At 39.9% G+C, this 27450-nt stretch overlaps 1 protein-coding gene and 1 pseudogene across 6 annotated transcripts in view; one reads left to right on the top strand and one right to left on the bottom strand.

Moving 5' to 3' along the window:
- The window catches only part of RABGAP1L (RAB GTPase activating protein 1 like), a 687593-nt gene that overhangs the window by 513966 nt on the left and 146177 nt on the right, over positions 1 to 27450 (top strand). Inside the window, exon 1 of one of the 6 annotated variants that reach the window (XM_029228034.1) lies at positions 26587 to 27430. The exons of the other annotated variants lie outside the window; for them this stretch is intronic. Coding sequence (XP_029083867.1) covers positions 27263 to 27430 — 168 coding nt within the window. The 5' untranslated portion in view covers positions 26587 to 27262. Of the gene's footprint in view, positions 1 to 26586; positions 27431 to 27450 lie in introns of those variants that run through there. 6 annotated transcript variants of the gene reach the window in all.
- LOC114898807 lies at positions 23283 to 24310 on the bottom strand (annotated as a pseudogene).

Genomic DNA, 27450 nt, shown 5'->3' with positions numbered 1-27450 from the left:
ATATTGTGAACAACTTTATGACAATAAATTTGAGAACTTGGACAAATCCCTCAAAAAATACAAACTACCAAAGGTCGCTCAAGAAGAAAGTGATCACCTGACTAGCCCTGTATCTATTAAAGGGTATTCTTTGCACAATATGTTTAATTTTGCAACTTGAAATTTTTAGTAACTGGAGAAATTGAAGCATGGACACATGGGTACTAAATTCCAACAGCTGAACAAAATGGTATGCTAATCTTGTGTCTTAAGACATAGAAGCTGCTCAGAAAAACAGCTGATTAAGTATATGAACAGAAGTTTTCGTGGTTTACTTCCCACTTAGTCATAACTCTCTAGTTAAACTCATTGGGGGGAAAAACATTCTGCAGAGATGGTACCATTCTGTTCTTCCCCAATTCTCTACTGTTCAGAAACCTTACTTCCTCTTCTTCCTGAGCCTTTAGCAATAGATGTATCTTTGGGCCTTCTGCATTTGTGCATTGCATAAATTCACTTTCCAAAGAAAATAATTCCTAAATTTTGTCCTAGCTCAAGTTCCAATTTTATATCTTGCCACCCTGTATAAAGTTTTCAGAGGCCTTTGATATTTCTTTTTCATTATTATTATCATTATTCATATGTGGGTAAGGCAGCTTATATACACGCAACTTCAGGGGGCGCTATTTACATAGATAATGATCTGCACATCTGTTATCATGTCCTTGATTCTTATGCTATATTCATCTTTTCATTCTATCATTGAAAGTCTTTGAGCTAAACTCTAGCACTGTATCCTGAAACCATCTTCATTTTACACATCACGTCCCCTTTTCTCTTTTTATACAGTGCCCTTCTAGCCCCTATGTTCTAGCTTAAATCCTACCTCCTTTAAAGAATGGTTCCTGACTCTTTCTGCCTGAAATGAGCATCTGCTGCAGTTACAAAATGTATCATTCGCTCTTTGGTTTTATTTAGATATTTCATAGGTATTTGTTCTGCATTCTCCAGGTAGTCTATTTATTTCTTAGAAACAGTCTGAAGCTTACTATTTATTCCCCAGAGTGGCAAGTGCATTTCTGCATGTTCAGCAAGCATCCCTAATTCCAGGATTGATGCACAGAGTAGCAAAGGACCAAAGGATTAACCTCATCCCTTTTGCAGTTGTTGTATTTAAGTAGATTGCACCTCATCGAAAGCAATGTTTGAGGTAGATTTGTTTTTTCCCTAAAGATCTATGCTTTGTTTTCAAGTGTTATATTGGAGAGAAGGAAACCACACTAACCATTGTTTCTTTTGATTAATATTTGTTAACTGTTTATCCAGTAAATACAGATCTTTTCACATAGTTTATATATGCTGAAAACTCCTTCTTTTGAATACAAAAGTCTCATGTTTCCCAAATTAAATATTTTTAATTTAAATAATTATGCACTGATTAAAATTTCCCTCAGTTAATGCTATTGGTGTCAAGTACAGGCTGAGACACTGTTTCCATCCCTCTTTTCCTATATTTAATAGGACTTCACTGATTCTTAAAGTTTGGAAATGGAGTTCAGATACCTTAGTCTATTCCTGAAAACCTTTCACACTCTATTCACATGGGCGGTCCTAATCTCATCACCTATCTCTACTCTGGCTAAACTAGAAGTAGACTCAGATTAGCCTCATACGCCTTGGGTTTGTCTGCTTTCTGTCTGGGAATAGCCTTTCAGACTTTCTGAATCTACATGTTTTTCAGGTCCAGCTCACATCTAACCTCTGATTATCACTGACCTTACTCCATTTTTACATTACCATCCTAAACAGAGATAACTCCCAGGAAATACTGTTGTGTTATAGCTTATTTATGTTGGCTGAAAAAAAAAAAAAAAAAAAAGCACAACATGAGAGTTGTGAGTTAAGTTTTATTTTTGGGCAAAATGAGGACTCTAGCCCGGGATGCAGCCATTCAGAGAGCTCTGAGGAACTGCTCCAAAGTGGTAAAGGGGGAGGTCAATATATATGTGATTTTGGTGAAGGGGGATACGTGCAGTCAAACACACATTTTGGCAGAAGGCTGCTGCTACTCACATGAAGGTTGCTTCTAGTCATGAGGAGCAGATGTCTCCATTAATGATTCTAGTGCTTTTCTAGATATGAGAAGATGCAAGAAATTGGGCTCATAAAATCTTATCCTGAAAACATCCAACTATCTGAAGGCCTGTTCTGTCAGTTTTCCCCAGAGCACAGAGTGCCTCATTCCTGACCTCCACCCTGAACTCCTTTCTGGGTGTGTTGAAGGTCAGCAGCTGCAGTGGCTTGTGATTTAATTCTTGTAGAGTAAGTGCTTTTGAATACCTGCTTTACTTTACTTAAATGCTGTTTAAAGAATTTGAGGGAAGCTCTTTGAAACTAGCTTGTTCATTTGTTACTCTCCTCCGGGTCAGCTCTGCATCTCTGTGTAGGTGGCACTTTGCATCATGGGCAAGGTTACACTTTTTGTGGGTATGTTAGGTTGGAGTGAAGCTATGAGAGAATATCAGATAAGAAATCTAACTGCATTCCTAGCTCTTTCTGAGTTAGTTCTTCACTGAATGACTAGGTTTTTCCTACTATATGAGCTATTCAAATAGAATTACAATACACATTTGAATCTATGTTAATCCTTAGTTTGAAATTAGTGCCACCATTCTCTGTTGATAATTGAGAGGTCAGTACATATCTTTGCATCTTTGGTATTTTTCTCTTTTATTTGAATAACTATAGATTTGACTACTCTTGATCTATTCTCCTTTCACTTTAGTGCTCTTTGTTAATTTATTGTGTGTACCTTTCTCAGGTTTCTTTTCTTTTTTGACATCACCTCGAAATCACCAGTCTGAGATTGCTTCCGTGTTGTGGTAGGAAGTGGGAGAGACTGATCCCAGCAGGTGTGGGACTGGTAGTGGGGGTATCATCTACCCAGAGGTGGTATTATTACACTGTAAAAGTGGAGAGTTGAGCAGATGAACTGAAGGAAGTAACTGAAACAAGCCTGGGCCATCAGGTAAGGCTGGCCTGAGGTGAGTTTTAGGAACCTGAGTACAAAGCCAAGAATAGACAGACCTGCCTGGATGCAAATCAACATAAGTGTAAAGGAGGGCAGCCCAGAGATAGGGAGCCCAGAGGTGGGAGGAGAGGATGAGGGAATGGGTAGTAGAGTGGGTGCTGATCTGCTACTAGACTTTTACATATTCTGCAAGCCTTGCATGGGTAAGCCAGCTCCATTTTAAAGGATGAGTCTTGGAAGAAGCTCAGTATGTCAATTTATTCTTAATTATTAAATTATAAATGCCTCCTCCTTGGGAATTCCCTGGCGGTCCAGTGGTTAGGACTTGGTGCTTTCACTGTGGTGGCCCAGGTTCAATCCCTGATTGGGGGACCTAAAATCCTACAAGCCGCACTGCACAGCCAAAAAAATTTTTTAAATAAATAAGTGCCTTCTCCTTAATTATAAAATTATGGAAGTTGGTGTGCTTCAAATAGGACCGATTTGGTTTTGGTGACATTTAAGCAGGCTCTTGGAAAGTTCTTTTTTTTCCTCATTGGATGGAATATACTGCAGTATTCAAAATAAAATATTTCCAGATGAGTGATGTTAAAATAGAGAATTAAATGTTACTCTCATATTGTTTAGTTTTTCATTCAACTACCACTTTAATAAAATAAGCAATTTTAGTAAAGGGATTATATGTATAATTGTGATTATCATGACTTGGTATTTTATGCTATGTTTAGGCAATTTTTTAAGGTAAAGAGAAGAAATCAAAGAAGTTCTTGCTGAGCACACTTACAGATGATGCATTCTTGTTGGAAAAGAAATGTGTTCTCATTTCAGAGCAAAGATAGCAGAATTGACAGTGGTATTTGGACACCTAAAGGAGTAAGACCTCTTTTAAGAACAGGACCATTCAGGCCCTGCAGGAGCTTTTGAGTACATGTATTCAAGTACTCACTCTGTCAGGTCTACAACCTGCACTGCTTCTCCAGGGTTATGGGCAGACCACAAGCCTTAGAGTGGTTACACCTGCTCTTAGGGCCCATTGTCTTACATACAGTGGAATGCTTACACATTAGATTTTCAGTTCTTGAAGGTTGGCTAGATTTTTCAATTTTGATATAAATGTTGTGGCATCCCATGATCAGAGCATTATAACCTGGGGTGTCACTGGTGGGAAAGAAAAAAAAACTATATGCAAATGTGAAACAGATAGAAGTTGGAACTTAATTCTTTGGTTACATTGTTTATCTAGCCTGGCTGGTTCCATTTCAAATATCTTACCCATTTACTTGTAGTTTTTTTAAAAAATAAATTTATTTACTTATTTATTTTTGGCTGCGTTGGCTCTTCGTTGCTGTGCACGGGCTTTCTCTAGTTGCGGCGAGCAGGGGCTACTCTTCATTGCGGTGCATGGGCTTCTCATTGAGTTGGCTTCTCTTGTTGCGGAGCACGGGCTCTAGGGCACAGGCTCAGTAGTTGTGGCTCGCGGGCTTAGTTGCTCCACGGCATGTGGGATCTTCCCAGACCAGGGCTCAAACACATGTCCCCTGCATTGGCAGGCAGATTCTTAACCACTGCGCAACCAGGGAAGCCCCTACTTGTAGTTTTTATCTTCTCTAAATGTAATAGCTTGTAGGGGAGACATATGGAAGTGTCTTCCATTTACCACAGTGATTTCTGTGTCATTTTCTTGAGTTTGATTTCAATCCTGTTGTTACTAAATTCTGAACATCTGCCTTCTTGGCACATTAACTTGTCAATCAGATGTTTTTTTAAAGGTGTATTTTATATTAATATTAGTTTGGGCACATGTTGGCATTGCTTAGAAACTGTTGTTTGAGAATCGTTAATGATTTGATTTTGCATACTTATTGCCTATAGCCAAATAAGTCACTACTTCCATCAACACTTATACTTTGTTTCCATGTACAATGGAACATCTTGTTTTATTTGATATTCCCTTCTCAATACATTTTATGCATCAAAATTCAAACTAAAACAGTAGCTTCTGGACTTCCATTTGTGTCCCTTCTGCAAAGTACGTAGATCTGTCCATTGATCCACCTCCAGAGAGCTAGCCAGTCTGATGACTGAGCCCCTACCCTCCCCAAATCAAATTTATTTGTTTCTGAAGGAACTATCAAATGAGAGTGAGCAAATTGCTAAATAACATTGAGTTTTATTTATTTTCTTATGGCATTTACACTGTTTTCTTATGTCAGTATTTTCCCTCTCTTCTTTTGAAATCCTTAAACATTGCACTTGCTTTCATTTTGACCTTTCTTCTTACAAATTTAGACATTAAATAAGAGATACATACTTACCATTCTCTAGTTTAATACATATCTTTTTAAAACTTAAGCTCATATTTTAATCTATTCATAACTCACTTCTTCATTTGAAATTCAGTCATTCATTCATTTACTCAGCATTTATTTGAATGATCTGTGACCACCTGACTAGGAGCTGTTGGGTAGTGGAGATGCAATGCTGAGTATGTTGTAGTTAATCTCGAGGGGTTCAAAGAGAAGTAGGGGAGACAGACAGGTGTACAAATACAGTCATGAACAAATGGGACAGGATGAAAAGATGGAGGAAGAAGGTAATGACAAGGATTACTTGAAAGAGAAAATGACATTTGAGTCTTGAAAGATTAGCAAGAAAAGACAAGGAGTGATATTTCAGGTAAAGAGAACAGCATATGTAAGGAACAGAATAAAATACAATATTTTATTGTCATAAAATACAACACTTTTGGGAAGAAGCTCCATGAGAACATTGGGCATGAAGGGTCAAGCTAACAGATGTAATTGGAAAGGTAGGATAGGTCTAGATTGTCTGAAAGGTGTCTTATGGTTAGAGTTGACTACTAGCCATTGAACCTGTGGGCCAGAGGGTACCCTTAAACAGTTACAGGGTCAGATAGGATATTTTAGGAAGATAATTTTGAAGACAGTGAGAGAAAGAGACTGAAATGTGAAGAGACTGGTAATAAATATGGAGACTAGTTAGAAGACTGTTAAGGGGAGAAATAATGAAGGCTTCTTTACCCAAGGCTGTAACAGTGAGGATGGAAAGGGAGCGGCAAACTCAGCAGCATTTTCCAGGTGCCATCAGGGAGACTTGCCAAGATACTAAGAGTCATTGCTCTTCTCCATTTTCTCTCTCTCTCTTTCTCGTCCTCTCAAAAACTTCCCTGTCATGTTCTTTCTTCAATTTTAAGGAAAGGAGCTGCATATGAAGTGTTTCTTTTTAGAGAAGGCAGCTTACTAGACCTTACATTCTCACTTATTGCTAATTCGGTGATAATCAGGGTGTCCCTAGACAACTGAAGAGTGCTACTGAATCAGCTTCTGCTCAGTTCAGCTTAATATATTATGGTTTGAACTCCATTAGTAATTAGACTTTGACAGAAAGTGACCAAACCAATTGAACTTTTAACCAAAGTTTGTGCCTCAAAGTCAACTTTAAGAGAGCCACCTTCAGGACACTGGTCCACAAGAGACCTCCCAGCTCCACATAATATCAAACGGCAAAAATCTCCCAGAGATCTCCATCTCAACGCCAGCACCCAGCTTCACTCAACAACCAGCAAGCTACACTGCTGGACACCCTATGCCAAACAACTAGCAAGACAGGAACACAACCCCACCCATTAGCAGAGAGGCTGCCTAAAATCATAGTAAGTCCACAGACACGCCAAAACACACCACCAGACGTCGGCCTGCCCACCAGAAAGACAAGAGCCAGCCTCATCCACCAGAACACAGGCACTAGTCCCCTCCACCAGGAAGCCTACACAACCCGCTGAACCAACCTTAGCCACTGGCGACAGACACCAAAAACAATGGGAACTATGAACCTGCAGCCTGCGAAAAGGAGACCCCAAACACAGTAAGATAAGCAAAATGAGAAGACAGAAAAACACACAGCAGATGAAGGAGCAAGATAAAAACCCACCAGACCTAACAAATGAAGAGGAAATAGGCAGTCTACCTGAAAAAGAATTCAGAATAATAGTAAACATGATCCAAAATCTTGGAAATAGAATAGACAAAATGCAAGAAACATTTAACAAGACCTAGAAGAACTAAAGATGAAACAAACAACAAAGAACAACACAATAAATGAAATTAAAAATACTCTAGATGGGATCAATAGCAGAATAACTGAGGCAGAAGAACGGATAAGCGACCTGGAAGATAAAATAGTGGCAATAACTACTGCAGAGCAGAATAAAGAAAAAAGAATGAAAAGAACTGAGGACAGTCTCAGAGACCTCTGGGACAACATTAAATGCACCAACATTCGAATCATAGGGGTTCCAGAAGAAGAAGAGAAAAACAAAGGGACTGAGAAAATATTTGAAGAGATTATAGTTGAAAACTTCCCTAATATGGGAAAGGAAATAGTTAATCAAGTCCAGGAAGCACAGACAGTCCCATACAGGATAAATCCAAGGAGAAATATGCCAAGACACATATTAATCAAACTGTCAAAAATTAAATACAAAGAAACCATATTAAAAGCAGCAAGGGAAAAACAACAAATAACACACAAGGGAATCCCCATAAGGTTAACAGCTGATCTTTCAGCAGAAACTCTGCAAGCCAGAAGGGAGTGGCAGAATATATTTAAAGTGATGAAGGAGAAAAACCTGCAACCAAGATTACTCTACCCAGCAAGGATCTCATTCAGATTTGATGGAGAAACTAAAACCTTTACAGACAAGCAAAAGCTGAGAGAGTTCAGCACCACCAAACCAGCTTTACAACAAATGTTAAAGGAACTTCACTAGGCAAGAAACACAAGAGAAGGAAAAGACCTACAATAACGAACCCAAAACAATTAAGAAAATGGGAATAGGAATATATAAATCGATAATTACCTTAAATGTAAATGGACTAAATGCTCCCACCAAAAGACACAGATTGGCTGAATGGATACAAAAACAAGACCCATATATATGCTGTCTACAAGAGACCCACTTCAGACCTAGAGACACATACAGACTGAAAGTGAGGGGATGGAAAAAGATATTCCATGCAAATGGAAACCAAAAGAAAGCTAGAGTAGCAATTCTCATATCAGACAAAATAGACTTTAAAATAAAGAGTATTAGAGGAGACAAAGAAGGACGCTGCACAATGATCAAGGGATCGATCCAAGAAGAAGATATAACAATTGTAAATATTTATGCACCCAACATAGGAGCACCTCAATACATAAGGCAAATACTAACAGCCATAAAAGGAGAAATCGACAGTAACACATTCATAGTAGGGGATTTTAACACCCCACTTTCACCAACGGACAGATCATCCAAAATGAAAATAAATAAGGAAACACAAGCTTTAAATGATACATTAAACAAGATGGACTTAATTGATATTTATAGGACATTCCATCCAAAAACAACAGAATACGCATTTTTATCAAGTGCTTATGGAACATTCTCCAGGATAGATCATATCTTGGGTCACAAATCAAGCCTTGGTAAATTTAAGAAAATTGAAATCGTATCAAGTATCTTTTCCGACCACAATGCTGTGAGACTAGATATCAGTTACAGGAAAAGATCTGTAAAAAATACAAACACATGGAGGCTAAACAATACACTACTTAATAACGAAGTGATCACTGAAGAAATCAAAGAGGAAATCAAAAAATACCTAGAAGCAAATCGCAATGGAGACACAATGACCCAAAACCTATGGGATGCAGCAAGAGCAGTTCTAAGAGGGAAGTTTATAGCAATACAATCCTACCTTAAGAAACAGGAAACATCTCAAATAAACAACCTAACCTTGCACCTAAAGCAATTAGAGAAAGAAGAACAAAAAAACCCCAAAGTTAGCAGAAGGAAAGAAATCATAAAAATCAGATCAGAAATAAATGAAAAAGAAATGAAGGAAACAATAGCAAAGATCAATAAAACTAAAAGCTGGTTCTTTGAGAAGTTAAACAAAATTGATAAACCATTAGCCAGACTCATCAAGAAAAAAAGGGAGAAGACTCAAATCAATAGAATTAGAAATGAAAAAGGAAAAGTAACAACTGACACTGCAGAAATACAAAAGATCATGAGAGATTACTACAAGCAGCTCTATGCCAATAAAGTGGACAACCTGGAAGAAATGGACAAATTCTTAGAAATGCACAACCTGCCAAGACTGAATCAGGAAGAAATAGCAAATATGAACAGACCAATCACAAGCAGTGAAATTGAAACTGTGATTAAAAATCTTCCAACAAACAAAAGCCCAGGACCAGATGGCTTCACAGGCGAATTCTATCAAACATTTAGAGAAGACCTAACACCTATCCTTCTCAAACTCTTCCAAAATATAGCAGAGGGAGGAACACTCCCAAACTCATTCTATGAGGCCACCATCACCTTGATACCAAAACCAGACAAGGATGTCACAAAGAAAGAAAACTACAGGCCAGTATCACTGATGAACATAGATGCAAAAATCCTCAACAAAATACTAGCAAACAGAATCCAACAGCACATTAAAAGGATCATTCATCATGATCAAGTGGGGTTTATTCCAGGAATGCAAGGATTCTTCAATATACTCAAATCAATCAATGTGATAAACCATATTAACAAATTGAAGGAGAAAAACCATATGATCATCTCAATAGATGCAGAGAAAGCTTTCGACAAAATTCAACACCCATTTATGATACAAACCCTCCAAAAAGTAGGCATACAGGGAACTTTCCTCAACATAATAAAGGCCATAATGTGACAAACCCACAGCCAACATCGTCCTCAATGGTGAAAAACTGAAACCATTTCCACTAAGATCAGGAACAAGACAAGGTTGCCCACTCTCACCACTCTTATTCAACATAGTTTTGGAAGTTTTAGCCACAGCAATCAGAGAAGAAAAAGAAATAAAAGGAATCCAAATCGGAAAAGAAGAAGTAAAGCTGTCACTGTTTGCAGATGACATGATATTATACACAGAGAATCCTAAAGATGCTACCAGAAAACTACTAGAGCTAATCAATGAATTTGGTAAAGTAGCAGGATACAAAATTAATGCACAGAAATCTCTGGCATTCCTATACACTAATGATGAAAAATCTGAAAGTGAAATCAAGAAAACACTCCCGGGCTTCCCTGGTGGTGCAGTGGTTGAAAATCTGCCTGCCAGTGCAGGGGACACGGGTTCGAGCCCTGGTCTGGGAAGATCCCACATGCCACGGAGCAACTAGGCCCGTGAGCCACAACTACTGAGCCTGTGTGTCTGGAGCCTGTGCCCCGCAACAAGAGAGGCGCGACAGTGAGAAGCCTGCGCACCGCGATGAAGAGTGGCCCCCGCTTGCTGCAACTAGAGAAGGCCCTCACACAGAAATGAAGATCCAACACAGCCAAAAATAAAATAAACAAATAAATTTATTTAAAAAAAGAAAACACTCCCATTTACCATTGCAACAAAGAGAATAAAATATCTACGAATAAACCTACCTAAGGAGACAAAAGACCTCTATGCAGAAAATTATAAGACACTGATGAAAAAATTAAAAATGATGCAAATAGATGGAGAGATATACCATGATACCATGTTCTTTGATTGGAAGAATCAACATGGTGAAAATGACTCTACTACCCAAAGCAATCTACAGATTCAATGCAATCCCTATCATACTACCCCTGGCATTTTTCACAGAACTAGAACAAAAAATTTCACAGTTTGTATGGAAACACAAAAGACCCCGAATAGCCAAAGCAATCTTGAGAACGAAAAACGGAGCTGGAGGAATCAGGCTCCCTGACTTCAGACTATACTACAAAGCTACAGTAATCAAGACAATATGGTACTGGCACAAAAACAGAAAGATAGATCAATGGAACAGGATAGAAAGCCCAGAGATAAACCCATCCACATATGGTCACCTTATCTTTGATAAAGGAGGCAGGAATGTACAGTGGAGACAAGACAGCCTCTTCAATAAGTGGTGCTGGGAAAACTCGAGAGGTACATGTAAAAGTATGAGATTAGATCACTCCCTAACACCATACACAAAAATAAGCTCATAATGGATTAAAAACCTAAATATAAGGCCAGGAACTATCAGACTCTTAGAGGAAAACGTAGGCAGAACACTCTATGACATAAATCACAGCAAGATCCTTTTTGACCCACCTCCTAGAGAAATGGAAATAAAAACAAAAATAAACAAATGGGACCTAATGAAACTTCAAAGCTTTTGCACAGCAAAGGAAACCATAAACAAGACCAAAAGACAACCCTCAGAATGGGAGAAAATATTTGCAAATGAAGCAACTGACAAAGGATTAATCTCCAAAATTTATAAGCAGCTCATGCAGCTCAATAACAAAAAAACAAACACCCCAATCGAAAAGTGGGCAGAAGAACTAAATAGACATTTCTGCAAAGAAGATATACAGACTGCCAACAAACACATGAAAGAATGCTCAACATCATTAATCATTAGAGAAATGCAAATCAAAACTACAATGAGATATCATCTCACACCGGTCAGAATGGCCATCATCAAAAAATCTAGAAACAGTAAATGCTGGAGAGGGTGTGGAGAGAAGGGTACACTCTTGCACTGTTGGTGGGAATGTGGATTGGTACAGCCACTATGGAGAACAGTATGGAGGTTCCTTAAAATACTACAAATAGAACTACCATATGACCCAGCAATCCCACTACTGGGCATATACCCTGAGAAAACCATAATTCAAAAACAGTCATGTACCAAAATGTTCATTGCAGTTCTATTTACAATAGCCCGGAGATGGAAACAACCTAAGTGTCCACCATCAGATGAATGGATAAAGAAGATGTGGCACATATATACAATGGAATATTACTCAGCCATAAAAAGAAATGAAATTGAGCTATTTGTAATGAGGTGGATAGACCTAGAGTCTGTCATACAGAGTGAAGTAAGTCTGAAAGAGAAAGACAAATACAGTATGCTAACACATATATATGGAATTTAAGAAAAAAATGTCATGAAGAACCTACGGGTAAGACAGGAATAAAGACACAGACCTACTAGAGAATGGACTTGAGGATATGGGGAGGGGGAAGGGTAAGCTGGGAAGAAGTGAGAGAGTGGCACTGACATATATACACTACCAAATGTAAAATAGCTAGTGGGAAGCAGCCACATAGCACAGGGAAATCAGCTCGGTGCTTCTTGACCACCTGGAGGGGTAGGATAGGGAGAGTGGGAGGGAGGGAGACGCAAGAGGGAAGACATATGGGAACATATGTATATGTATAACTGATTCACTTTGTTATAAAGCAGAAACTAACACACCATTGTAAAGCAATTATACTCTAATAAAGATGTAAAAAATAAAAAAAAGAGAGCCACCTTGTTCATATTATCATGGGTGTTTTCTCCATGGTGGACCTTTTTCCCTGACTTGGTAAAGAATATTATCTCTGGCAGTTTTGTATCAGTGAGTTATATAAAGGAGGACATAATAAGCTACATATACTTGGAAAGTTACACAAAGATAACGAAGAGCTGTTATTCCTTCATAATGCTTCTCAGATTCAAGCTTGGCTCTGTTTCCATGACAACCACACCAGTCCAGGCTCTCATTTTCTCACATTTGGCATACTGCAAGAGCTTTATGACTTGTCTACCTTCGATGTCTTCCTCTCTTAAACTCCCTTGACCTATGCTACCAGATTAGTCATTCTAAAAATTGTCTTCACTGTATTCTTCACCTGTCTGTTGTCTGCTGTAAGTGCATCCTCTAGCATTTCATTTTCATCATAATCTAGCTTCAGATGTACCTTCTGGCCTCAACTGTACCTACGGGGCACATTATTACACAATGTCACGTGGACCTCCTAATTGTCCTGCTCATGGGTCTTGTCTCTACCATAAAGTCTAGGATGCCATTGTGTGCTAGTTTTGTATTCTACCTAGCACCAGGCATAACTCTGGGCTCATGATATATACAAAAAGAATGGAATATTTCCTCTTTCATCCCTTGCCCCAGGGTTCATTTATTCCTCTCTGTCCACACTGGGCTTAAGGGCTGTTTCTGGTTGTTTTGTGTTTAATTTCTTCCTCCTTCCTAAGATAAGTCAACAGTTATATAGCATATATTATCCACAGCTTGCAGGACACTTTAAAAACCAATATTATGATATCTTTGTTTTTAAATATAGAAACCTCTCCTTTACCAAAAGCCACAGTGACTCAGCTACTTTCATGTCTAAAATGGTTTCTGCATTTTTCTGTGGCCAGTCTTTATGATGGTTATAGATTAATAGTAGGCTTTTTGGAAGCATAACATTTGTTATTAATCATGGCATTACTGTAGTTAACCAGGTAGACCAATTTAGTTGGAGTATCGTCTTTTTCTTTAATGTGTATAGACATAGATTTGGGGAAACAACTTGACATTCATGAAGACTATATTCTAGGATGCTCTTAAATTTCCTAATTTTTTTTTTTTTTTTTTTTTTTTGCGGTCCGTGGGCCTCTCACCGTTGTGGCCTCTCCCGTTGCGGAGCACAGGCTCTGGACGCGCAGGCTCAGCGGCCATGGCCCACGGGCCCAGCCGCTCCGCGGCACGCGAGATCCTCCCAGACCGGGGCACGAACCTGCGTCCCCTGCATCGGCAGGTGGACTGTCAACCACTGCGCCACCAGGGAAGCCCTTAAATATCCTAATTTTTTAATACCACTATGGTTTCTTATTCAGTTTATTAATAAAATTGAGATAAAATAACTGCCTTCCTATAAGAACATATAATAACTGAGAATGACTCTAAGCAAAGCTTACTCACCATCTGCTACATGAAAGTAACTAAATTCATTCCTTAGCAAACCCACAAGGTGCTATGTTGTGGCCTCATGGGGTCTCTCAGGGAGCTGAAGCAATAAATATTAAATCTAAATATGTCAAGGGGTCACTTTAGTTGACTATTGCTTGCTAAAGAAAAGAGAGATTCAGAAGGCCCAGTAAAGTAATAATCTTTTAAAGTAAAAATGAATGAATGAATTAATGAAAGAAGCTGAGACAAGAATCTTATTTTATGGTTATATTTGTCAAATAACTTGTCAATCAAGATAATTTAAAAGGCCTCTCTCCTCTCCCCTGTGAGCTTTGTCATTATATTTTACAGTTGCAGGGAAAGAAAATACATAAGAAAGAAGTAAACAATTTCAAATAGTAATAAATGTCATGAAAGAAATAATACAAAGGAGTCTAACGTGTTACTACCCGCCACCAGATAAGATGGTAAGAAAAGCCCTCTGTGAGCAAAATAACATTTGAGTTGAATGATGCAGTGGAACCAGCCTTACGAAAATCAGAGGCAACAGCAAGCTCAAAGGCCCTGAGTCAGGGGCTTCCCTGGTGGCGCAGTGGTTAAGAATCCACCTGCCAATGCAGGGGACACAGGTTCAAGCCCTGGTCCAGGAAGATCCCACATGCCGCAGAGCAACTAAGCCCGCGCGCCACAACTACTGAGCCTGTGCTCTAGAGTCCGTGAGCCACAGCTATTGAAGCCCGTGCTCTGCAACAAGAGAAGCCACCACAATGAGAAGCCCATGCACCGCAATGAAGAGTAGCCCCTGCTCACCGCAACTAGAGAAAGCCCACGCGCAGCAATGAAGACCCAATGCAGCCAAAAATAAATTTAAAAAATAAATAAATAAATAAAGGCCCTGAGGCAGGAAAAGCTTTGTATATTCAAAACAGAAAGGAAGCCATTGTGACTGGAGCCTAGTGAGGAAGTGAGCAAGATATAAAGAGGAAGGAGATGTGGTCAGAGATTGAGGCAGTGGCCAGATCAGCAGAGACACATAAGGAATAGAAATGCATTGGCATTTGGGTAACATGGGAAGCCAGTGTAAGTTTTAAGCAGGAAGAAATTTGATTTGATTTATGGTTTTAAGACATTGTTTTGATTGAGGAATTCTGGTGTGTGGAATGTGGATTGAAAAGAGGAGAGAATAGGGCTTCCCTGGTGGCACAGTGGTTAAGAATCCACCTGCCAATGCAGGGTACATGGGTTCAAGCCCTGGTCTCGGAAGATCCCACATGCCATGGAGCAACTGGGCCCATGCGCCACAACTACTGAGCCTGTGCTCTAGAGCCCGCGAGCTACAACTACTGACCCCACGTGCCACAACTACTGAAGCCCGTGCACCTAGAGCCCATGCTCCGCAACAAGACAAGCCACCACAGTGAGAAGACCGTGCACCACAACGAAGAGTAGCCCCCGCTCGCCACAACTAGGGAAAGCCCACGTGCAGCAACAAAGACCCAATGCAGCCAAAAAATAAATAATAAATAAAATAAATAAAAAATTTAAAGAAAAAAAAGAAAAGCAAGAATAGAAGCATGGAGACTAGTTAAGATGTTATTTCAAGACCAGTCAGGAAATGATGGTAGCTTAGACCAAGGTAGTGACAATTAAGATGGAGAAAGAGGACAGATTTAAGATAGCTTTGTAGATAGGGCTGACAGGGCTGACTTATATTTAGATAAATTGGATTTGGAAGGCTGAGGGAAAGTGAGAAATCAAGGATGTTGTAGAGATGGAGCAAACTGATTTTTCACATCATGAGAAAATCATTTATTTTAGCTATGATTTTACTACAGCACATTATGAGAATGAAGTGAGATCGTGTATAGAAGCAGATGGCACAATGTCTGGCCCACAACAGGAACTTGTGAGATTTTTATTTTTACCCCCACCTCAGGACATTTTCATTAGGAATTTATATTCTCACATTACCATTTATTTAGGTCACCAAATTTCAAAAGCAAATGATTAGAAAGCCCATTGGTGAGTATTATATGCAATGCAACCATTCATCAACTCAGTAAGCATTTCCTGAGCTCCTTGTATAGATAATTACTGTACTGAGTGCTGGAAAAATACTAGTGAGTGAAGCTAATGCAATGCCTACCCTTATGGAACTTTCTGTCTGGTAGGGTAGATTAATTTCCCTAACAGTATAATTATACAACTAGTTATTAAATTACATCCGGGATGATTAAGAATATCAAGGTATACTGTAGAACATCTCTTCATGACTTCTGTATTTCCCTAATTTACTTAATTTATTCCCATGTTCCATCTTGCATATGGCTACCAGTGATTCCTAAACCCATCTCTTGGCTCCAGATTCTTTTTCCCATGGCCTATGGAACATCTCCAACGGATTACCACATGGTCCTCACTAACTGCATTCATCCTCCATACTTTCCTGTCCCCAGTGCTTTCCCTATCAGTTAATATCTTTACTATCATGCCAGTTTACCAAGCTAGAAATGTCACAGATGTTAATAACATTAGCAACTTCATAATATTACTATATTAAACCTCATTTTCTTCATGGAAATTAAGACTCAAAGAGGCTAACTTTACTGAAATCATGTAGCTAATTAGACTTGAAGTTGTGGTTTTAAATCCAGATCTCTCTGACATCTTAGCTTTTGTTTTTTCCGTGACATCAATTTGCAGGATTGTTATTTTTTTTTTTTTTTTTTTTTTGCGGTACACGGGCCTCTCACTGTTGTGGCCTCTCCCCTTGTGGAGCACAGGCTCCGGACACGCAGGCTCAGCGGCCATGGCTCACGGGCCCAGCCGCTCCGCGACATGTGGGATCTTCCCAGACCAGGGCACGAACCCGTGTCGCCTGCATCGGCAGGCGGACTCTCAACTACTGTGCCACCAGGGAAGCCCCAGGATTGTTAAAATTTTTAAAGGAAAAATAATGGAGGAAAACATTCTAGAAAGAGGGAAGAACATTTTTAAAGGCTCAGAAATATTAAAGCGTCAATATTTCTAATCAGAGAAATGCTTATCTATCCCTCCCATGAATAATAATCATATTTTATCCATTTTGAATGCTGAACCATTTCAACATACACTTTTGGGATAGCCACTATGTGTTAAGTAATTGCCTCTGCTAAGTTTTTAGGACAAAAAGGATAATACATGATACCTATCTCTAAGTGCCTTAGTAGGGGAGAAGGACCCTAAGTGTTGATTTCAGTGCAGATCATTAAAGTACAAGCCTGCAAATGTTATGAGACAGACAGCAAGGGTGGAAAGAGAGCAAGTGGGAAGGCCATGTACCCCAACCCTAGGATTGAGGGAGGGTTCCTGCAGGAGGTAATACCAGAGTTTAGTTTTAATGAATTAGGAAAAGGTGGGACTTCCCTGGTGGCACAGTGGGTAAGTCTCCATGCTCCCAATGCAGGGGGCTGGGTTCGATCCCTGGTCAGGGAACTAGATCCCACATGCATGCTGCAACTAAGAGTTTGCATGCCACAGCTAATGAGCCTGCCTGCTGCAACTAAGACCTGGTTCAACCAAGTAAATAAATAAATAAAAACAAATTAGGAAAAGGTAAGTGAACTAGAGGGGGAAAACAGTTCAAGAAAAGGAGAAAGCAAGAACAAAGACATTGAGGTATGCAGTTACCTGGTGTGTGCAGGGGAACTTCAAGTAACTTGAGTATTGCAGCTGGTAGACATCCCAGCATGTCATACTAAGGGGTGAGCTCAAATCAGAAGAGATGGGAATGGAGAAGAGGGGATAGTTTTGAGAGATGGTGAGGAGGTTAAATCAACCAGACTTGAATGATGGGTTGAGTATGGGAAGTGGAGGTAAAAGGAGTACTCTAGGATGACCCCCAGATGTCTGCTGGTATAATTGGGTAGATGAGGACACTCTTTGCTAGGATAGGAAATGTAGGAGGAGGAACTGCATTGGGGAAGAAATGGTGACTTTGGACATGCCGGGATTAATTTGCGTGTGAGGCTGCATTTGTCCAGCAAGGAGATAGATATACAGATTGGGAGCTCTGGAGAGAGGGCTGATCTCAGGATTGGGTTGTTCAGTAGTAGTAAAAAAAGAAAGGTATGGAGAAGATCACCAGGGTACAGTGAGCATAAGTTTTTGCTTTGTTTTTGTCATTTCTTTTAGAACCAAGACACATTAGTCCCTCTATGTATTCATAGTGACTGGACTGTGAAAATCCTGTTGTTTCCACTGGACTAACTTGATTAGCTTTTAGGATCTAGCCTGTTTAACTCTACCTCCTTCATTGTTTCAAATAACTCAAATTAGATTTAAAACACTTATATAGCAGATGTGTAAATTATAGTTGCAGTTACCACTTAGTAGCTACATGATCTCTGGCAAGTCACTTAACTTTTCTAAGCTTAGGTGTCTCCTATGTAAAATGAGTGTAATTTGTTGTTAAGATTAATTGCAATACTACATACTCTAAGGGCTTGGCATAGTTTATGGCTGTCATAGATACTAAATGAATGGTAACTATTATTATTCATACTTTTAGTCACTGAAATATTTACCAAGACTTCGTGGTGTATAAGTTGTTTTGTTAGGCCCTGCTTGGAACAAATATGCGTATGAGGTAGAGAAAGGAGCCCACCAAGCAGGAAAGACCTGTACACACCTGTTCACTTGTTACTATCATCATACAAGACATCTTGTGGCAACTCTCAGTGTATAGGAGTGCTGAGCTCACAAGGGAGGTGGAGAGGAATCCAATCATGTCCAATGAAAGTGGAGGAAAAATCACCTCCACTCTCACCCGTTTGCTACCTCTGAAAGTCTACTGAACCCTTTTGAAGCCATGAGTGGGAGGTAGGGAGAGGGAAATAGTATGGCTGTACAATCTATTACCATCTTTATTTCAGAATATGGACTTGTCTATTCAAAAAAAAAAAGAATGTCCCCATCTTGACATATTCATTTTGTGGAGACAAATTCACTTGCTAATACATGGGCTGACCCATATAACTCCTCCACTGAAAATACTATTTTTCACAGAGACAGATGTTAAACTACACCTAGCATTCTATGTAACACGAAGATGCCAAAGATAGCAAATTTAATAGAGAACTGGAGATGGACTATGGGAAGGAGGTAGAGGCAGTTCACAACTTATCAAGATGAATATAGCACCTCATTATTTTCAACAATGACAACATACACACACAAAGGTAAAATGCTGATCTAGCTTGAGAGCATCAAGGAATAGTCTAGATTCCATGTCATAATTTTAATCCGATCAACTTAAAATTAAAAAACAGGCCTCTGCTAACATTAATTTATGCCTTCTGCTTAAACTTGGAAATAAAGAGGAGCCTCATACAAACTGTCCAGAGGAGGGGATAAATGAAGTGAGATAGGCTTCCATTGTTAAGCCTGCATCACTAACATGGCTTCAAAAAAGCTGCTGTTATGTAGACACTGTGACGGAGCGGCCGAGGATGTAGCTTCTCTGTTTGACTGAAAAAGAGAGGGGCTTCCCTGGTGGAGCAGTGGTTAAGAATCCACCTGCCAATGCAGGGGACATGGGTTCGAGCCCCGGTCCGGGAAGATCCCACATGCCACAGAGCAACTAAGCCCGTGCACCACAACTACTGAGCCTGCACCCTAGAGCCCGCGAGCCACAACTACTGAAGAGCCCATGCTCCACAACAAGAGGAGCCACTGCAATGAGAAACCCACGCACCCGAACAAAGAGTAGCCCCCGCTCGCAGCGGCTAGAGAAAAGCCCGCATGCAGCAACAAAGAGCCAACTCAGCCAAAAATAAATAAATTAATAAATTAATTTTTTTTAAAAAGAGAGGGTGCTTCACAGTTAAAAATTACAAAGGCAGATGTGCTTTATTATCATAGGTGTGTGTTTAGAAGTGACTATTCTCAAGGCAGGCTTTTGGAAGCCTCCTCTCAACTCAGATCTAAGAATCTTAGGTTCTTTCATACCAGATGGCAGGCACAGGCTCCGGACCAATTCCATGTGGAGTAAAATGGTGGAGCACAGTCTTCCTAATGAGATAGTTTTTTTTAATGGGCTACATTAATTGAAAGAGAGCAAGTTACAGAGCTGGAAATGCTAGGTTCTCTACTGTGTAGCAGGGCTCTGGGATCTTGGCTTCCTGGCTCTACCTCAGACAAGTTTTACGATTGTGAGCAAGTCACGTATCTGCTGCCTCACTCTTTTCATCAATAGGACGAACATGTTAGACTTGGATGTTTCTAGGGTCTAACAACGTTGCATTATTTCATGATTCTGTTATCATATCTAGAGTATGATAACATATGTCGAGTATGTCAGTGATGGTAATATTGAAACTTTATTGAGAGACACTGTCCAAAAAGAGTGTCTCCTTGGAGCAGGAAGTAGGACAGTCTAGAATGGTGCAGAAACCAGCTCATAGGAGGCCTAGTTAACCAGGGATAATTAGCTTCAAGAAAAGGAAACTGTGTTCAGATATTTTAACTAACATCACATGGAAAAAAGTCGACCCATTCTGTGTTGTTATAAAGTATATGCCTCAACTGAGTGACTGGAAGCTTCAGATTTCTAGCTTAGCATAAGTAGTCCTTTTTAAACAAATATAAATGTCCAGTAATAAAAGTAGGCAGCCTTTTCAGCTAATTGTCAATGAAGATAAGGAAGCAGAGGCAAAATGACTAACTCTCAAAGAGACTGTAGAAGAAGTTCTTGCATTAATAAAGGCATTGTTCTTAAATCTGATCACAAGAGTAGGTAATAAGGTAATAGTGATACTACCATGACTATTCAGAATGTTATTAAATTGCTTTTGGTGGGGGAAAGTTCTCTCTTCTATTGAAAAACAGAAACAAAACAAAAAACTCCTTTAAAATAGTTATGCTTGAAGTATCACAAGAGGTCAGAACATTCCTAAAAAATTAGTAATTCTATAATATTTTATAGGAATCTTTTTTCTTTTTGAGTTCCAACAGTCTGGTTACCTGAAGTACCCACCACGGTGTCAGTTAATTATGTACTTTCTTATTTTGAACTCTAATTCCTCAGTGTGTTGAGTTCCAACTATAAGATGATGAGACTCATTTCCCTGTGATATAACTTGTATGCTCAGTCTCATTGACATTTCATTTTATCCTTTTCTTCAAGTAGCTTGAATAATGCATAAAGTTAGAAGAAGCATTTGATGTACCTTTCTACCTCCAGAAGCATATAGCACAGTGCTGAGAAGAACCAAGACTTGAATGGCAGAGTGTGAGTTGCCTGGGATTCTACAGTACCAAAATACCGGACTACTCACTGTGTCACCTTTATTTAACCTGTTGGTTGGATCTTAGGAACTTGCCAAATTATTGAGGGCTCATCTTTTAAAAAGTAGTCTAGAAGACAAAAAAGAAATAGGCAGAGAATTGAGTTTTTGCTGTTTTACCTCTCCTAGTTCAGAAGAGCATGGATCCTTTGCTACTTATTATTAGCTGTCTGAATCTTAAAGGTGAACTGAAGAGGCAGTTGGTCTTACAGGAGTGTCTTTTATCAGTGTTTGGCTAACTCTTTTTCTTTTTTTTTAACATCTTTATTGGAGTATAATTGCTTTACAATGGTGTGTTAGTTTCTGCTGTATAACAAAGTGAATCAGCTATACACATATATATATCCCCATATCTCCTCCCTCTTGCATCTCCCTCCCTCCCACCCTCCCTATCCCACCCCTCTAGGTGGTCACAAAGCACCAAGCTGATCTCCCTGTGCTATGCGGCTGCTTCCCACTAGCTATCTATTTTACGTTCGGTAGTGTATATATGTCCATGCCACTCTCTCACTTTGTCACAGCTTACCCTTCCCCCTCCCCGTGTCCTCAAGTCCATTCTCTAGGTCTGCGTCTTTATTCCTGTCCCGCCCCTAGGTTCTTCAGAACCTTTTTTTTTTTTTTTAAGATTCCATATATAGGGCTTCCCTGGTGGTGCAGTGGTTGAGAGTCTGCCTGCCAATGCAGGGGATGCGGGTTCGTGCCCCGGTCTGGGAAGATGCCACATGCCGCGGAGCGGCTGGGCCCGTGAGCCATAGCCGCTGAGCCTGTGCGTCCGGAGCCTGTAGTCCGCAACGGGAGAGGCCACAACAGTGAGAGGCCCGCGTACCGCAAAAAAAAACACAAAAAAACAAAGATTCCATATATATGTGTTAGCATATGGTGTTTGTTTTTCTCTTTCTGACTTAACTTCACTCTGTATGACAGACTAGGTCCATCCACCTCACTACAAAAACTCAATTTCGTTTCTTTTTATGGCTGAGTAATATTCCATTGTATATATTGGCAAACTCTTTTTCTAATGTTAATACATCCAGAGTCTTTTGTCTTTCTAAACCCTAACCCAGATGAACAAAATGCTTTTACACTTGCTCTCCTCTTCTCCTGACTTCATAGAAAGAATGAAGGAAATTACTGGTTATCTGGTACCCACCCTGTGCTAGGCACTATGAAATATTCCTTTACATACATTAACTTATTAAATTTTCAGAGCAACTTGACTAGGTAGGTGATACTGCCTTTTTACAGAGTCCCAGAGAGTAGTAATTTACCCATGTCTTTCAGCCAGTAAATGTGACTAAAAGATGATGTAATAAACAATGCCCTGCTTTGCTCTTAGAAATATGTTTAATTCTCATTACTCTTACATTTGGGTCCAGGACAGTCCCACTAGTCTAAACCCACTTTTGTCTGTATCCACTGTGGACAACAAAGACATGACTAGATCATAACACACAGTGTGTTCCTCCTTTTACAGTGTCCACATCCTGCTTTATCTTTGTGTTTGAATGCCTCCCGGATTTTAAGCTCCTACAGATTGGAAAGTGTTTTCCTTTTTCACCTTTGTAACCCTTGAAGAAACTACTTCTTGTGTTACTGTGCACTTACTGTTCTTAATTACAGTTCCATAAATTAAGTCAAGTATCTTTTCACTTTACAATGGAAATCTATTTATGTCCTGCACATGTCCACAATCAGTGAGCGGAGTGGCTCAGGTAGAGCACTCAAGCTCAGGGCTCTAATTAGCACTGCACCACCATCTACCTGCTTCTAGCACTCCAGAGTGAGGCTGCTGTTCTTTAGACCATGGCTTTGGGACCACTGCCTTGCCCTCTTTACCTTTCTCTCACTCTGCCTCATTGGATCATTCATCCAAATTTCCCATATTATCTTCAATTTGCTGTTGAACTTCCTTCATAGAGATTTTAAAAAAATCTCCTTTATGATAGTGTAAAGAAATATGAGAAATCATGTATTATTAACTGGTTAATTCAGAAGAGTTTCTTTTCTATCATTAGTTTCATTTTTGGACTACTTTATAACTCAAAAATTTATCTTTGAGTTATAAGTATACTCTATTTATTGCTGAATCTGATCAGCAATAAATAAATTACTTGGGGAGTTGGGGAGGCATAAGGGGAAATGCTCACTGAGATTACTCACTCTCGTAGGGCTTCAAAAATCGCTAGAATACATTCTTTCTTTTTGCCAAGTGATATTCTAGAAGAGTTATTTTACCTGATACTGATCAACAGCCTATTCTCAAGGGACAACCTGAAAACACGACCAGGGTCGGAAAATTACGGAAATTTTGAAGGCAAGGATGATGCTTTCTTTCTTTTATTTTATTTTTTGGAAGGGGGTGCTTTTATTCTCCATAGAGTGATACATGCTAAGGTGGGTTGGGCTTGGGCTGATGTCCCCATGTGTATAGAACTGAATTAATAAGTCTCTGAGAAGAAGTCTGGTTTACCTTGATGTGGAAAGGGGGGTGGGAGCATGGGGATGAACATTACAACCTGGGATATGATCAGCCCTGGAATGCAGGGAGATGAGGCAGCTCTCAGTGCGGTCATTGGCAGGCAGGGGACACCTGCCAGGCTCGGAGGGCCTTCTGTACCACATCTTCCCACTGGGCATTTAATATCACCTCCTTCGCCCTTTTCACCAACTCTGCATGTTCTGGGTCCATGACTGTAGAGTTGTGGCTGCTCAGTGCTGTAGCTCCCTCCTCATCTTCATCCTCATTCTCTGCTGGCCTGTCCCGGGAATGAAGCCCTAGGGCCTTAGTTCCAACCCTGGATGTCAGCAGCTCCATCTTCTGCACCCCGCACTGGTGCCAGCTCTGCCCCTTCTGGTTCGGGGTCTTGGTTCAGGGACTGGTAGGAGCAGCTAGCTGGACCTGCCCCCATTTCTTCCTGTTCTTCCTCAGGCTCTCCACTCCTCTAAACCCCAGTGCCTTCTGTAGGCCCCTGGTGTGACAGTTCCTCAGCCTCATTGGGGTAGGTGTGCCCTGGACCCTGCTGCCGAAAACGACTTCTTCCATCCCAGCAGGGCCCACTCAGAGCCTGCAGCTGAGCCTGTACCTTTTACCTCCTCAAGGGTAATACGTATTTGAGGGGAAGGATGATGGAGAGATTGGGAAAACTGAAACACATGACTCACTGGTTTGTAGTGCCTTTTACACAGCATTTTGTTAAATGAACCTAAATCTTTTAAGTGTAACTTTGTTTTGCTCATTAAACTATCATATTTTAATTATTACATTTAATATTTAGTGCATATAGTTTTAACTTCTTTTGTGAGCATCAGAGCCAAACCAGTTCCGAAGTCTTTTGATTAATTTTTAAATTTAATTCCTTTTGGGCAATAAATTTTTTGTTTCTGGTTTATATAAGTAAAAAAAAAAAAAAATGCTTCTGCTAGTGGTCTTTGAGACCAAGTCAGATGGATGGAAACATCTACCCTATCTTTTAAAAAAAATAAATCATAAAAAATCCTATAAACCAAAGAGTCACTGAATTTTTTCTTCGCTTGCAAGTCAAAATGTCCCCTTGCTCTTCAATGTAAAGCTTCTATGGCAGTGCTTTTCACACTTACACAGCAGTAGCACAGTCTTTTCAAACAAAATCTCATGCAGAACTTCACTATGTAAATAAGATGAAAATGGAGCTGTTGTTGCTGATGGGGGAAGGGCAGGGGGCTCGAGTAATGAGAGACCCAGAACCTCTTCCCTCTTCCCCACTTCTGGCTAAACCAACTCCCACCCTGGGTAGCCCATAAGACATTTCCTCCAAAATCTCAAGGATCTGAAATTTATATATATATTTTTATATATATATATATTTATATATATATATATATATATACAACACACACACACACATATATATACATATCATATTCTAATGGCTTTTATCATTGTACATTAAAATCTTTACTTTGTATAGGTTTTTTTTTAATTGGATTTTTTTTTTCTTTTTTTTTTGCGGTACGCGGGCCTCTCACTGTTGTGGCCTCTCCCATTGCGGAGCACAGGCTCCGGATGCGCAGGCTCAGCGGCCATGGCTCACGGGCCCAGCCACTCCGCGGCATATGGGATCCTCCCGGACCGGGGCGCGAACCCGTGTCCCCTGCACGGGCAGGCGGACTCCCAACCACTGCGCCACCAGGGAAGCCCATGTATAGGTTTTTAATAAATCGTTGTTGGAAGAAATAGAAGGCCTGACAGCAAAATATAAATATCTTATTCAAGATATTTTGTTAATTAATACTTTAAATGTTTAACCCAAAAAAGTTTTGTTCACCTGAGGTTTTGGAAAAATAAACCAAACAGTATTCTCTTAAGGAAGGCAGTATTTCCCTTTATCCCCAATTCTGTAATTAATGTATTTCTGTAACCAAGATCACAGAGGTATGCTGATAAATGTTTCTATTTTCTTACTTGCAGAGATCTGTAACTTATTTATCAAAATAGGAAACTAAGACTCGGAAGGCACTTCCTCCAGCTCTCTTAGCCCCACTAGTCTTTGCACCATGCTACAGCTTGCATGAAGAAACTGGTCTGGTATTCATATGAGACCAACTACAGAACAGTAGCTCCAAGATTCTGAATATATAGTAGTTAATTGTTAGGATAAATTTAAGAAACTATCCTTAAAGGGGATCTTGTCCTTCTGCCTTGATTTGGCTAAAACTGATGATTCACATCAAGGAAATTAATATAAAACTTTAATAGTAAGATTGTAAAATTTTAAACTGTGAATAACTCTAAGTTATATTATTACAAGGGAAGGATTAGACCAGAATGCATCAAAACAATGTTTTGAACTATTAAGTGAGTGTTTATCAGTCTTTAGGTTAGGAAAGTTATTTTTGCTTTGAGAATCTCAACTTTAATAGTTCCTTAAAGGTATACTCTTATTATTATGTTGTAGGTTTTTATGCTTTATCACATTGTGTATTTATAAGAGTCTTCATTTTTGCTATGTTGTACACCTGAAACTTACATAATACTATACATCAACTATACCACAATAAAAAATAAAAATACATTAAAAATAATCTTCCTTTTAATTGCAGCTAGCCTTCCCAGAATGCTGAAATACTTCTGCATATCCTAGCATTGCAAAAAGTCATTATTGCATAAACACTTCAACTTGAGGGCATGTCGTTTCTTGGATGTTCGGTCCTTGCTCTTCTGTCCATACTCTATCATTTTCCCCTAAGCCTCTGTTCTGCTAGAGATTTCAGTAATCTAACAAGGATTGGAGCATCCCACTTTAAATATGCAGTAAAAAAATCAGACTTGTATCTGTTACCATTATTAGAAAGCAAGAGTGAATAAAGGTCAGCCTTTTAGCTGGCAGGCTGTCTGATTTTTCTGTGAGCATCACATGTTAGGAGAAGCTAGCTCATCTGTCTGTGGGTTTAAGATTCAACAGCATAAGCTGTCAGCCTAACACTGATTGAAGGTGGACTGGGAGGGGAAGCGCATCTGTCCAATGGCTCGCCATTGGCTTCCTATTACAGCATTCTCCCCCGAGACAAACTCTGCATGCTCATTCACCTACCTCCTTCTCTTCCCTCCCCTTCCTTCCCTACCCCTTCATTACTGATTCACAGCGAGAGGCAGCAGCAGCAGAGGCAGCAACAGCAGAGCTGCTTGTCACGAATCAGGGATTGCAATGAGCTCATCCTTTTCTCCTTGCAGCTTCACAACTGCCCTGGCTTCCTGGCTCCTGCTCTTTGCTCACGCACACACACACACTCACTCTCTCACATACACACAGCACACACACACACACTCACATGCTAGACCCTTCTAAGCAGCTTGTCCATTTTTACACATGTATGTGAACTCTCCTGCATCACTCTTGGCCATTTTCTTGCATTCGCTTGCTTTTGCTGTTTTTTTATTTAGATCAGCATTTGATTTCATTTCCAGTCTACTTTGGGGCTCTTGCACAGTAGATAATTTAGCCAAAATGTTTTTCTTGTGGAGACGTTAGCTGGCAGTTCCCACCACAGACTGGCTTGTGCGTGCTCCTGGGGAGACCTAAGCCTGGCTCCCCTCCCGCCGCAGTTCTCAAAATTGTGGATAAGAGATCCAGCTTTCTCATTCTGGATAACTACTTACTGCTCATGGAAGAAGGGGTGCCCTGCCCAGCCCCAGCTGCTAAGCTCACAGCTCCTGTCAAAAAGTCCCAGGACATGCACGACGAGAGGAACAAGCTGGTGAATGAGTATGCGTGTCGAGTGCTGGAACTTCTGGGGATGGGGCATCGTCTGTTTGTGCCTCGGCTTCTGGCGGTGAGACTGTTTTTCATTGA

Source organism: Monodon monoceros, unplaced genomic scaffold (assembly GCF_005190385.1).
Source record: "Monodon monoceros isolate NGI ecotype Baffin Bay Population unplaced genomic scaffold, NGI_Narwhal_1 Super_Scaffold_18, whole genome shotgun sequence".
NCBI classification, from domain to species: Eukaryota; Metazoa; Chordata; class Mammalia; order Artiodactyla; family Monodontidae; genus Monodon; species Monodon monoceros.
This window is presented reverse-complemented; position numbering and strand designations above follow the sequence as displayed.